The following is a 12,553-nucleotide window of genomic DNA, read 5'->3' on the forward strand; positions in this document are numbered from 1 at the left end:
GCTAGCACACAAAGAACAAACCAGCAACCTCTGCGGCGTCAATGCATGGTGGTGATGTCACCAGTTTTTCTTTCCCAGTCTTTTCATTGTGCTGTTTCATATGTGTGCGCGTATAGGATGTTGCTCAGCTAGAAGTAAATAGCAGTGCAACATGACAGACTTTCCAGATTTGAAGGAGCTGGAAAATAAAGTTGGCCGGAAAACACCAGAAAATCTTATACTTTGGATGAGGAATGCTGCCGACTCACAAGATGTGGAGATAGAGCATCAAAACTGCATACTCAGTGATTCTTTTGCCAACAAATTGAGCAACCTTAAGCAAGAGATGGTAAGGAGGATTTTCTTCATGTTCATATGCCTAATTGAATAACAACAAATACCTTTTCATGGTGCTGGAACATTTTGGAATACCGTTTTTTTCCATGTATAGTGCGCCCCCATGTATAGTACGCACCCCTAACAATGGCATGCTGATGCTGGAAAAAAGCTTGTACCCATGTATAATACGCACCCAATTTTTATGAATTTTTTTTTATTTATTTTTTTTTTTTTTTTTTTTTTAAGTCCCAAAGATCGTCACACACGCAGGGAGGCAATGGGTCCCATTTTTAAAGTCTTTGGTATGGTCTTAACTAGGCTGGATGTCATTTTTTTTGTTGGCGTTGATTTCTCCGACTGCCCCTAAACGCACCACCGCGCTCCGTGCGCACACGGCGGCTCTGTATGGGAGAGACGTTGAAGAGGAATAAAAACACCCTTGGAAACCAAAACTTGCCCCTCGTCGTGACTCGGAGCCGCAACAAATGTTTCGGATTTGTGTAGGGTACATTGTGAGACAGCAAACGAGCAGGTGATCGAGCAAGCCTTGTCTGATACGAGAGCATTGCGGTCGTATGGAGCGTGTTTGAAATGAACAGCAGAGACGAAAGGAACAAGGCAAAGTGTTGTGAAATAAAATATTACCTGTAATACGCATTTTGTTATTTGCTGATTGAAACTGCTAATTAAACTGTGAATTGAAACTAATAGGTGGAGAACTGAACTCTCGCTCTTTATATAGCTGACGTGTCTTGCGCAACCGTTCTGCGCATCTGTAATGGCGGCCTCCGTATGACGTCCGGTCCGCGATGGAGATTAAAAAACAAACAATATTTGACAATAACACACCATCGAGGATTGCACCATCGCATCAAACGATGTGTCGTCAATTATGAATTTTACTAAGTGTGTTGGGCAGGATGGCTGAATGCGATGCGCGATTGACAACAAACAAGAAGAAAGGTGAGTTTTATTTCGGGGGAGATTTGTCATGTCTCGTCCCCAGTTTTGCTATGTGTCTAGGTTGCCATAGTTTCTGTTCGTGTCACCCCGCTCTTCCTGTGTCACCTCAATCGATGTAACGTGTTTTGTATTTAAGTCCTGTCTGCCCCTCGCTCACCGTTGGATCATTGCATGTGTTACTGTCATTCTGTTCCTGTCTTTGGTAATGTCACCCTGTCTTTTTGTTCCACGACTTTGTCGGTCAGTCCTGCTGTTGGTTTTGTTGTACCATGACTTTATTTAAAAAAAAAAAAAAAAAAAAAATTTTTTTTCTTTGTACCCATGTATAATACGCACCCCAGATTTTAGGACAATAAATTAGTAAAATAATGCGCACTATACACGGAAAAAAACGGTAATACACTTCCAAAAGAGTCAATAGATTTAAGTGCACAAACTCAGTACAGTAATTCTACTCGTCTTTACTGTCTATTCAGAAGTGGATGCGCTCTGCGGATGTGAGGATTCTACGCCAGCTGGTTGCTGTGCACGAGGGCCTCGAGTATATGCGTTGGCTCATGATGGAGTGGAGTATCTTGGCCGGTCGTGACAGCAGCCTGACAGGAAGTCTAAGCAGCTTGGTGACAGTTGAGGAGGGTGCACGTTCACTAACTCCATGCAGGTGCAGTGTTAGGGGGGAGACAATGGAGAAAATACATTTGACGTACCCTGAGGATTTGCCTGATACCTTTAGTCAAGAATCATCAGGTCATTCACCGCACAATGACAGTGACCATTCACATCAAAATAGCTGTGTTGAAATGTCAAGCCAAGAGTTCAGCCCATCCACAAACTGTTTTGTTGAGAACGACTTCCAAGAGTCAGAACCCCAGGACTCAGAAGCTCACTCTCCACAGGAACTAGAAGTGGGCGCTGGCCCCAATAAAGAAGTGAATGAAAGCTCGCAAGAGACAAAGCAACAAAGCCACAACAGCATAAGAGAAGAGGATGAAAAGATGGCTGTAGTTTTGTTTGGGTATGATGCTCAATGGTGCTGGATAGAGTCACAAGATGACGTGATGTTTTTGTGATCTGCAATTTGCGCAACACAAAATACATGTCCATAACGTGAGACACTGTTTTTCCTAATGAAAAGTCCAACATGTATTGCAGTAAGTAAATTTAAATAGTAAATGCATTCAGGTTTTATTGCAGTAAGTTTTTATATATTTTTTTACAAGTTGTTTGATGATCTTCGCAAATATTGCAAATTACAATACTTGATTTATTCTATCATGAAGTTTAGATTTGTAGAAAAATTGAGTAGGCTGCCTATTCTCGCATTTCAATATGCTTTTGGTTTTTGCTATACAGTATAATCTGAATGTACTACCTACTATATGCAGGTGCTTTTTTCATCTTGAGGTTGCTTTCTTAATGTTAAATATACTACTATCAAAGATATTTGTCTTATTTCTTTAATGCCCCAAACTCTCAGATTACTTTTTTTCATTAATTGTTTTCATTTGTGCAAGAGATGATGCAGGTATTAACGTGTGACGTAATTATAATAGTTTTTCCACGCCGTATGACGTCACGTATTGACATTCTGAACCAGGAAGTGGAGCGCAGGAAAGAGCGTTTACCAATCGACGATGTAATGTATCAGACGGGAAATATGGCATTTTATTTTGTCCTCTTCTTCGTCCTTACAAAGGCGGCATTTGGAAATGGTAAGTACGAAATAAATAAATCAGGGGGAACGTCGACGCGTTAGCCGCTTGGCTAAGCTGCATAGGACAAGTGCACAACTATCATACAAGAACGCTGAATGAGTTCACGTTGAAAAGCATCACAATTCAAGGTTTGGGGTATTGAATGTCTATTTCTACTAGCATTTTCCCAGATTTTAAAAAGTTCAATCGCATGATCATTGCAATTGTACAGTAATGTTATGGGTATGTTTACGAATACAAAAATTACCCCACTGTCACAAAATGTAACCATGCATTACCTACAATATATTATATAAATTGTTGTTTTTCCACATGTCGCAGATGAGGTGACATTCGTATCAGAGCTTTCGTCCAAACCAGCTCAGAGGTTGTCCATGTATGGCTCGTATGGTAGCGTAAGGTTGCAAAGGTTTCACATACCAGAGGACACCGCCATAGCCTGCTGGTTCCTAACAGTAACCAAGGGCCACGGCTTTCACTGCAGAGAGAAGAATGTCACCATGTAAATATATATTCTGTATTCTTCTTTCCCGCTTCTCACACTACCTGCTGCATTTACACTTCTCACTTTTTTGTAGCTATATTCGGCAGGGTGCACCTCCAGTAATAAACCCTATTGGCACTGAGTTTCCAGACGTGACACTGTGGAACGCCTCTCGCTCCTTCATTGTCCCAGTGACTTCGCTTAGCTCAGCAAGCTTTAACCTCTCTGATCCTACACCCGGGGACTGGTTTATTGTCAGCCACTTGCCTGAAGATGATGGGCGCATTGAACAGAAGGTCTGCACAGACAACTTTGTCTTTAGCCACATTGGTATTTTAGTAATAACGTTTTTGTATTGTGCAACACTTCATCATACTGATGGCTATTTGGAGTGTTTTGTTAAATACATTGAGCTATGCAAGAGTTTTTTTTATTTGTTTTAATCCAGAAGTACTAAGCAGGGCTCGAAGCTTATTTTTTGCCCAAGTTGCCCTCGGGCAAGTTGGAGAAAATTTTACTTGCCCGAAACAAAATTTTACTTGCCCGAATTTTTTTGGAGTGGATTTTTACTTGCCCGACACATTTTTGCAATAAAAAAGACAACACTATAAGTTTTGCCTTCATATGTTTTTATTCCATCATATTGTGCCTGCAGCCTGTTTTAATACAGTGTAGAACTTTTGATGCAATTAAACCACACTAGTCTACTGTAGTACCAAAATTCAACCGGAAACAAGCTCTGCTGGTGCGCAGGCGCAGAAGAGCCAGGGACGGGCGAGGGAGCATGCATTTAATTACGAAGCGCTTTGCCGTTATCAATGTATTGCAGACTTACACGAGAAACTAACCGCTCCCTAGAAAACAAAATGTCGGACCAGAAGCGGCAGAAGTTGCGAGAAATTATGCACAAAATCGCCATCGCTACTTGCCCCGGGCAATCGGGCAATCGTTAGTTTCGAGCCCTGCTAAGTTGATTGACTGGCTGGTCAGCGTTATGTCAATTCACCACACTTGTCTGTCTTCTCTCAGTCCTAAAGTAAAGCAAGCTGGTATATATTGCATGGATACCCACTTTCTTTTTGTTTTTCAGGGCTTGCCATCGTGTTCCTACTTTTTAGAGCCTCAGCTCTCCATCAGGAGGGCAGTTGACACACCCATTATACAGACGGGAAGTAAACTCAGACAGACGGCCGCCCGTGATAAACCCACACGCCTAAAGTAGGAAGTCACCGTGTGATGACGTTGCCTTTTATCTCAAGATTTCTATCAATTTGTTGTATGTTTGTATGGTTTAGGTTGTATGTCCCACAGTTTTCTTCATCTGTTTCCATGATTGTGGACAATTGTTCCTCAGCAGAGGAAACTGTAAATTGCACTCTGGCCCTCAGCATCGGCTCAAACTCTCTACTATATGATGCAGCAAGAGTGAAATGCGCTGGGCGTAGGTGTTCTGTGTTTCTCAATAACCCACCTTGGGACACCTGGTTACGTGTTGTCGTGGAGAGTATTCAAGACAACCAAACAGTGACTTTCGACATTCAATCAAGCTACCCAGGTAATGTAAACAAATACCAAATGCCATGTGGTAAAGTACAGTTTAATCATTTGATAGTGATTTAGAATTGTAAACTAACATTTGACTTCATGAGCTTCATGAATAGAAAAATCAATCACAATTATTTAGGTAAGGATTTTTTTTTTCTTGCTGTGTTTCAGTGGAGTGCAAGCCAGAAAGCGTAGGTCTTGCAGCCGGTCTTCCAGGTCTCGATATCAACAGCAACTCCTCATCGGCGAGCAACAGCTCCGTGGCTTTAGAGAGTGTTCTCTTCAGCAGTCAGATGGGATCGCTCCTTCTGTTGCCTTCTGCGTGTGTATGGAACATTCCGGTGCTCTATGAAGAGACGGATATTTTCTCACTCCGATTCTCTCCGGTGGTTGGACCCAACGTCAGCGTCAGAGCGACACAGCCCACACTGCTTACATACCCTCTGCCTGCGCATGCCACCGGCGGGACACTCAACCTGCAGCTCACACTCAACACTGTGAGTGCTAATAGATTGCAGGATACTGTTTGTCTATGAGTGGAGTCTTAGTTTGCTTTTTTTGTAAAGATGAATGTAACACTGGAGAACGGCAGCACCGTGGTGGCCTGCTTCACTCCCGAATCACCAGTCCTTCAACTCAACAACTCGCTACGATGCCGCACAGGTACCACCCACGTTCTAGCATTCTTGCCATTTTGTTTTATTTACAATAATACTCTAATTTGTGTTTCTGAAGGATACGGAATGAATGTGAGCACCGGTTTTCCCAAATCTGTCATCCGGCTCCCTTTTCCTCTGTTAGCAACATGGTACCTCACGATTCAACTCATGTGTGACAGGTAATCAGCACTTGTGTATTTGTTAAATGGCCAAATAACGTGATTTGAAAATTTAATTCCTTCCTTATTGCTGGTCTCGCTTAGACCGTTCACAAATCTCCACTGTTACAACAGTTCAGTCAGACATATGTTCCAGATCTTTCACAATACTTTTTTTAAATTAACATCTGGTTTGTGTGTCTGCAACAGTGACTGTGGCAATGTGTCTGTTGTGTCCGTGAACCCGGAGGTTTTTGTCACTGGCTGCGTGGAGGACTGTGGCACGTTTGGGGAATGTCGACTCTTCAGGTCTTCCAACTACTTGTATGCGGCCTGTGTGTGTAAGACTGGTACGTGATTTCAATGACCATTCATTGCGTTCAGTTTTAAGGAAAAATAATGCTACGTTAGTAATATTTCTAAAATGACCTATCAAAATTGTTCCGCCATCATTTGTTTGTGTGTTTAGGTTGGAGGGGTTGGGGCTGCACCGACGACTCAGAAGCTCTGTCGTTGACCCGCCAAGTGGCAGCCACTCTGCTGCTCACGCTCAGTAACCTCAGCTTCCTGCCAGCAATCGTGTTTGCCGTCAAACGCTTCTACATCACGGAGGCATCTGTTTACCTCTTCACTATGTTCTTCTCTACGGTACTACAGTTGATCAAAGTTCTGGTGCAATTATAGGATTTTATTAACTGTATGTGTGTTGCAGTTCTACCATGCCTGTGACCAGCCCGGTATAGCCGCGTTGTGCATAATGAGCTACAACACCCTCCAGTACTGTGACTTCCTGGGCTCTGTTTGTTCCATATGGGTCACATTTTTGTGCATGGCTCGTTTCAGGAATACAGTCAAATATGTAAGACAACGCAACCTCTGCTGTCATACAGTCTTGGCCATTTTGACATGGTGTGCCCTCTCTTTATGTGTACGTAGACTCTGTTTCTTTTTGGGACTCTGCTGATCGCCATGTCACTGCAGCTGGACCGCAGAGGTCTGTGGAACCTGCTGGGTCCCATCCTCACCGCCATTCTCATCACGGCGGCTGTTTGGGTAAGGGAAGCACGACAGGCAATCTCGGGTATCTAGATTAGTGATAAGAGTTGTGCCTTGAGATATGAATTGAAATTATTCTTTGATCCCTTAAATTGTCGTTGATAACATGTGAAAATCTGTGTCAACAGGTGCACCGAGGAGTGAAGCGTGGCCAGTGTTACCCTCCGTCCTGGCAGAGATGGGTCTTCTACTTTCTGCCCGGACTACTCTGTGCTGTCATCGGGATAAGTTTGTACGTTTTTGCAGAGACGGAGGACAACTACTTCTACACACATTCCATTTGGCACATCCTGGTGGCCTCCTGCGTTGTTTTCTTTCTACCTCCACGTGAAAGAACCGCCGTCAACTGGACCATGGGATGGTCCTCAGATTGGAATTGGACGTGTAGCTGGACTCCTCGCATTTGCGGTTACACATTGTGTAGCAAAGATGAGTGCCACACTGTCACATGACACCGACACACTGATTCTGTCAAACTGCTGCAACACTCATACAAGACGCACTTTGAGAATGTAGCGTCTGCTTCTGTAATTCCTTTCTTCCTCCCACCAGCATCAACTTTACCTGCTGCTTTTTTTGTAATCACATTCAAACACAGTCTTTATAAAAGTTCAAAAAGAGCAATTTTGCAGACCTCCCAAAAAGGACATACGTGTTTCAGTACCTCCTGATCCATGGAACGAAAAGAAGTATTCAGGTAGCCTGACCAGTTTTATACCAATTGTTTGTGTAGCTCTTATTTGGTAGTTGATACACTGTAAGCTCCAAATATTTATCAATTCTGTTATTTTAAAAATGTCAATTCCTGCTCAGTGATAGTGTGTGCAAATGTGCGTACATGTTGTCTTCCTTTAAGGAGTCGGATGGATCAGGCTCCGCGCAACCCTGAACATGATAAGTAGTATAGAAAATGACCGATGATGTTGACCTGGTTTATTATTTTTCAATTCCTTCCATGATGGCCTATGGTTCACACCAGTTGAATGACTCCTTGTCAGGTGTGTTTATGCTGTACTCATTATGAAGCACTTTTAAATTATGTTAGTTCCGTAGCCCTTATGCTCTAGTGAGACCTTGAATGTAAACGTATATATGTGCCTCCCTGTTTTTATTTCTTACCTCTGTCATTCCAGATTTTGTTTCATGCACTTTATATCTTTGGGTATTCACCACACTCAATGTTCAAATCCACCCTGCCTTTCGCTGTACATCTTTATGGGAATGGCCTGAAGAGATCTGTGAACCTCTACCTCCCAGTTATTTGACTTACACACACAGCAAAAATAAATCTGTCGTCAACAGCATTTTGGGGATTGTTTTGTTCGCTCAAAAAAAAAAAAAAAAAAAAAAAAACTACCCACGGGAGAGTAATTCATTCAAGTGTATTTCTCTTATTGTTTAACACATTCATGTGACTGACTAAATGGTTAAAAGGAGAGAAGGAGATTATCATAATCCTCAACAATGTAGAAAGTGTTGAAACACACTCGGCCCATGTGTGTATGTGCATGCAGTATCTTGAGTCCATTAGTAAAATTGATATGCACTCATCAAGTCCTACATAGCTGAGTGCTAAATTTCACTGATGGAACAATTCAATGTCCACAGTTCAGGGTGATAACAATTTTGTTTGTTTTTTGCTGGCATCAACACTGGAAGGGTCTTAAAACTCTATCAGATTTAATGGTAAGGAACAGAGACGTTATATTTGCCAACATACAATGAACAAGCAATTTAAAGGTTTTTTGTTTTAAATATCGTAAAGAAATGCATAGAAATGACAATAACGAAGGCAGCCTCGAAACCTGGGTGGAATTATCACAAAGGAGGCCGTACTGTATTCGCGGCGTAGCTAGTGTAATTTGAAAAATGTTGTGCATTTAAGCTTGACCGAAGGGAGAGCTAATCAGCCTGAGAGAACTATCAGTCCCATGTTTTTTTTTTTTAATTACAGTTTTTTTCCATGTATAATCCGCAAAATTTAACTAATCTATTGTCCTAAAATCTGGGGTGCGCATTATACATGGGTACAATTTTTATTTTTTATTTATTTTATTTTTTTTGACACGTCAGCTATATAAAGAGCGAGAGTTCAGTTCTCTACCTAAATGCGTATTACAGGTAATATTTTATTTCACAACACTTTGCCTTGTTCCTTTCTTCTCTGCTGTTCACTTCAAACACGCTCCATACAAACACAATGCTCTCGTATCAGACGCTTGCTCGATCACCTGCTCGTTTGCTGTCACAATGTACACAAATCCGAAACATTTCTTGCCTATTGAGTTTGCTAGCGCATGCGCAGTGATACTGACCGGCAGAATAACAACCGGTTGTTCCCAAAGATGATCTTTTTTCTGAAATAATTTTACGTTTACGGACTTAAGTAGGAGTCAAAATTTGGGTGCGTATTATACATGGGTACAGGCTTTTTTCCAGCATCGACATGCCATTTTTAGGGTGTGTATTATACATGGGGGTGCATTATACATGGAAAAAAACTGTATTTTTTATTTTAGTATTGTCAATAAGAGGCTTTGCAAGTTTCATTAGAAATGCATGCAAAGATAATAGGAGTAGCTGGCATGATCAGTGGCTCAATCGCTTTCAGTTTATTGAGTAAAACACAAAATTGAACTCCTGAATGTTTTATTGGGGCGTTAACACGCTCAAGCAAAGAAAGATTTAAACAAACATACACGATACAAACTAATTAGCAACATATAATGTTGCTTAAAAATAGGTGAAAACTGACAGTTAATATTCAGAACAAAATAAACATTTTATTGCTGCAAGACATGATTGATTCACTATAAATACTCTGCGGGAGTTATTATTTCACCCACCACACGTCAACAACTGTGCACTCATTCTCTTTTTGTTTAGCTATTTTTGTACTGTGCAACAAGATGCAGGACTCGCAGACAAAATCCTACCACAACTGAGGATGGAAAGTGAATGGCAGGCTCATTTGTCCCCCCAAGGTAAGAGGAAATTGGAATCAGCAGTTCGAAATGAAAAAAAAAAAAAGATGTTGACCACAGAGACACGAATGACACCATGGTGGACCTGTTATGTTATGTTTTTGTGTTTTAGCCTGGCATCATACAGCTGCAGAGCTGGTACCTGCCTGTCCAGTCCCTTTGGCAAGCCCTTCCTGAGTGGCGACCTTGGCAGGGGAGGGGCTTGAGTGTCGTTGTCGCCTCATAAAGGGGAACACGCTGACAAAGAGGAGAATGGAAGTGAAGGTCAGAGGACATATAAGGGCATTAAGGGAATCAGTGCAGCAATACAGATACATGTGAGTTTTCACCTTTTCTTTGTCTCTTGTGGAATAATAGCCCTGGCCAGCATGTTCTTGTAAAGGTCAGATTTAAGATATCTGGGATAGGAGTCCTATACACACACACACACACACACACACGCACACGCATACACACGCACACACACACACACACACATGCACACAACAAAGAAAGTTTTTCCATTCAATTGTTTAGCATGAATAGACTTCAGAGAAGACATTATTTTAGATTCACAGTGGTGTCCCTCAGGTTTCAATTCTGGGACCACTGCTACTTAGTTATGTTGCATATAAGATAATACGATTAAAAGATGCACAAATAAAAAAATTCTAATATAATACCACGCAGCCCAGACCTTCTTCATGAGGAAGTAGATGTGCAATTGCGCGTCATCCATGACAAAGCGATGAGGGCGTTGGATGCCCTCTAACGTTGTAGTCATGGTTTTACTGTCAATGTTCACCCAGCGTGCAGCTCCGGGTGCCAAGAAGTTTCTGTTTTACATTCAGGAGAGTAATTGACACTGACAGGGAATCATCAAAGTGTCTTTTTGTGTGTCAGTGTGTGGTTCTTACTTGTATATTTCTTCCACCTTCTCCACGATCTTGGAACTTTCTCCATGTCTTATGTCTTCACAGGCCTCCCAGAAACACAAATTCTCCGCTGATTAGAGAAAGAAAACAAATGTTGGGCGTGTATGGAGGCAACAAGCGATTACAAAGTGGATGCAGTGAGAGTTTGAAAACAAGTTGCACCAAATGGAGCCTTATTCTCTCACCACTAAATTCTTTCTCCAGGTAAGTCATGAATTCCCGTCTCCCCATGGTGTCAATAAGAAGTGCCATGAAGCTGAAGCTCCAACGTTCCACTCGGAGGCGTGTGGGGATGGACACTCTACTCGCAGAAACAGAACATTAATTAATATCGAAATGTACTCTGACTAATCGAACATTAATTAATATCGAAATGTACTCTGACTAATCGGCAACTCTGGTGACTATGATGTATTTCATTTAAATTATTTTGTATTGTTTAATCATGCTATTAGATAAATATTGTTTGTGAACTGCACCAGATATGTTGTAATAATAATATTCTATATAATAATATTCTCTCACATATCTGAATTCATGGTCCAAAGTGCAATGTCATCAGAGATCCAGGGATTGCTGGGAAGACAACCCTGCATAATGGGATCGTGGTTCTGGTACTGCTCGCTGAATTTAAAAAAACTGCACATACACAAAGACAGGGACACACTCAGAATGTATTATTGTATTAGTGTTTCAGATCATAGGAGTTAATGGGCTTTAATTCCAACTTGCCTCAGGAAGCATCCATTAGTGAGAGCACTAAGCCTTCTTTATGTGGATGTGTAGTTCTGTATGTGTGATGGAGCGAATTTCGCATCATTTGACAATGTGTTTACTTGAACACGTGACCCCCCCCCCCATTAGTGCGCTACAAACCTTTCCAGGCAAATGGATGACTTGACACGGTTTCTTCCCAGAGCCCTTTTACAAGTTGCAATCTGTAAAACCAACGTGCAAAAATAATCCTTATTTAATATGCTTAATCAAGGCTAAAAATGATTGATCTTTACCTCTCTTTTGTAGAAATCACTATTCTATATCTGTTCAAGGAGAAAAATAATTATTGTTTTGTATCGTTTTGAATTATGATTGGAAATCATTTGACACTTACTTTGAAACAACACCAGCAGCAAAGAAAGCAGGAAAAACAAAACAGCATTGATAAAGATTGGCATTGACAAATATCAAACTGTAAGTAGGATAATGTTTTGTGATGCCTTCACTGACCAGTACGACTCGTAAATTGGAGTTACTTGGCTTATCCAGACCCATGTCGAGCACATTATGCACCCTGGGCTGAAAGGAGAAAACAACAAGCATCAGTGCATTAATGGTGTATGTGTGTGCCTGTGTGTGAGTGTGCCTGTGTGTGTGTGTGTGTGTGTGTGTGTGCGTGTGCGTGTATGTGTGTATGTGTGCATGTGTGAGTGTATGTGTGTGTTCTTGTCTTTGAGCATGTGTGCGAGTGTGAGTTTGGACCAAATGCATGTGAGTGAGCACTTAACCCGCTCAGGGATTTCCACGCCACTGGCTCAGACTTTTTATTCCTAAATTCCCTTTTCATTTTGCCCGTGCCCTCGTTCCTAATTTATAAAGGCGAGGCAAGAAGGAGTCCCTCCTCCAAAGATTTGTCCTCAGCTTCCCCTTACGGGAACCCTTTCCCCTCACAACCCTCTCCCACTGCTGCCTCACACCATTTTTTTCTCTCCTTTCAATTATCATATTAAGATCATATAAGGAGCAGAATATGACATTTG

General features: G+C 41.6%; 3 protein-coding genes across 6 annotated transcripts in view; 2 read left to right on the forward strand and 1 right to left on the reverse strand.

Annotated features, from left to right (window-relative positions):
- LOC133165854 (leucine rich adaptor protein 1-like) lies at window positions 1–2,740 on the forward strand. Its single transcript, XM_061295748.1, has 2 exons — window positions 1–328; window positions 1,758–2,740. Exons 1-2 carry the CDS (start codon window positions 152–154, stop codon window positions 2,349–2,351), a joined length of 771 nt encoding a protein of 256 aa, XP_061151732.1. The 5' UTR covers window positions 1–151; the 3' UTR covers window positions 2,352–2,740.
- Window positions 2,741–2,832: 92 nt separating this feature from the next.
- Window positions 2,833–8,202, forward strand: pgap6 (post-glycosylphosphatidylinositol attachment to proteins 6). 4 transcript variants are annotated; one of them, XM_061295745.1, is made up of 13 exons: window positions 2,833–2,993; window positions 3,318–3,498; window positions 3,575–3,776; window positions 4,571–4,698; window positions 4,776–5,035; window positions 5,197–5,522; window positions 5,592–5,688; window positions 5,761–5,863; window positions 6,053–6,192; window positions 6,312–6,490; window positions 6,555–6,701; window positions 6,779–6,895; window positions 7,027–8,202. In XM_061295745.1, exons 1-13 carry the CDS (start codon window positions 2,849–2,851, stop codon window positions 7,348–7,350), a joined length of 2,349 nt encoding a protein of 782 aa, XP_061151729.1. In that variant the 5' UTR covers window positions 2,833–2,848; the 3' UTR covers window positions 7,351–8,202. The 4 variants fall into 4 exon arrangements, with proteins under 4 accessions (XP_061151729.1, XP_061151730.1, XP_061151728.1 ...); XM_061295746.1 differs by having other exon boundaries at window positions 4,869–5,035; XM_061295747.1 differs by having other exon boundaries at window positions 2,984–3,124.
- A 1,339-nt stretch (window positions 8,203–9,541) lies between these two features.
- rgs11 (regulator of G protein signaling 11) overlaps window positions 9,542–12,553 on the reverse strand; it is an 8,940-nt gene continuing 5,928 nt past the window's right edge. The window contains exons 9-17 of the mRNA XM_061296234.1: window positions 12,024–12,092; window positions 11,807–11,830; window positions 11,673–11,734; window positions 11,322–11,435; window positions 10,982–11,097; window positions 10,779–10,866; window positions 10,559–10,697; window positions 10,212–10,294; window positions 9,542–10,119 (exon numbers count right to left, since the gene is read on the reverse strand). Coding sequence (XP_061152218.1) covers window positions 10,002–10,119; window positions 10,212–10,294; window positions 10,559–10,697; window positions 10,779–10,866; window positions 10,982–11,097; window positions 11,322–11,435; window positions 11,673–11,734; window positions 11,807–11,830; window positions 12,024–12,092 — 813 coding nt within the window. The 3' untranslated portion in view covers window positions 9,542–10,001. The remainder of the gene's footprint in view (window positions 10,120–10,211; window positions 10,295–10,558; window positions 10,698–10,778; window positions 10,867–10,981; window positions 11,098–11,321; window positions 11,436–11,672; window positions 11,735–11,806; window positions 11,831–12,023; window positions 12,093–12,553) is intronic.

This window comes from Syngnathus typhle, linkage group LG13, assembly GCF_033458585.1.
Source record: "Syngnathus typhle isolate RoL2023-S1 ecotype Sweden linkage group LG13, RoL_Styp_1.0, whole genome shotgun sequence".
NCBI classification, from domain to species: Eukaryota; Metazoa; Chordata; class Actinopteri; order Syngnathiformes; family Syngnathidae; genus Syngnathus; species Syngnathus typhle.

Coding starts and splice junctions, on each gene's coding strand:
- LOC133165854 (XM_061295748.1), top strand. CDS start 152: ATGACAGACTTTCCAGATTTGAAGGAGCTGGAAAATAAAGTTGGCCGG. Junction 329..1,757: donor GCAACCTTAAGCAAGAGATG/GTAAGGAGGATT, acceptor CTGTCTATTCAG/AAGTGGATGCGCTCTGCGGA.
- pgap6 (XM_061295744.1), top strand. CDS start 2,849: ATGACGTCACGTATTGACATTCTGAACCAGGAAGTGGAGCGCAGGAAA. Junction 5,864..6,052: donor ATTCAACTCATGTGTGACAG/GTAATCAGCACT, acceptor TGTCTGCAACAG/TGACTGTGGCAATGTGTCTG. Junction 6,491..6,554: donor TCACTATGTTCTTCTCTACG/GTACTACAGTTG, acceptor TGTGTGTTGCAG/TTCTACCATGCCTGTGACCA.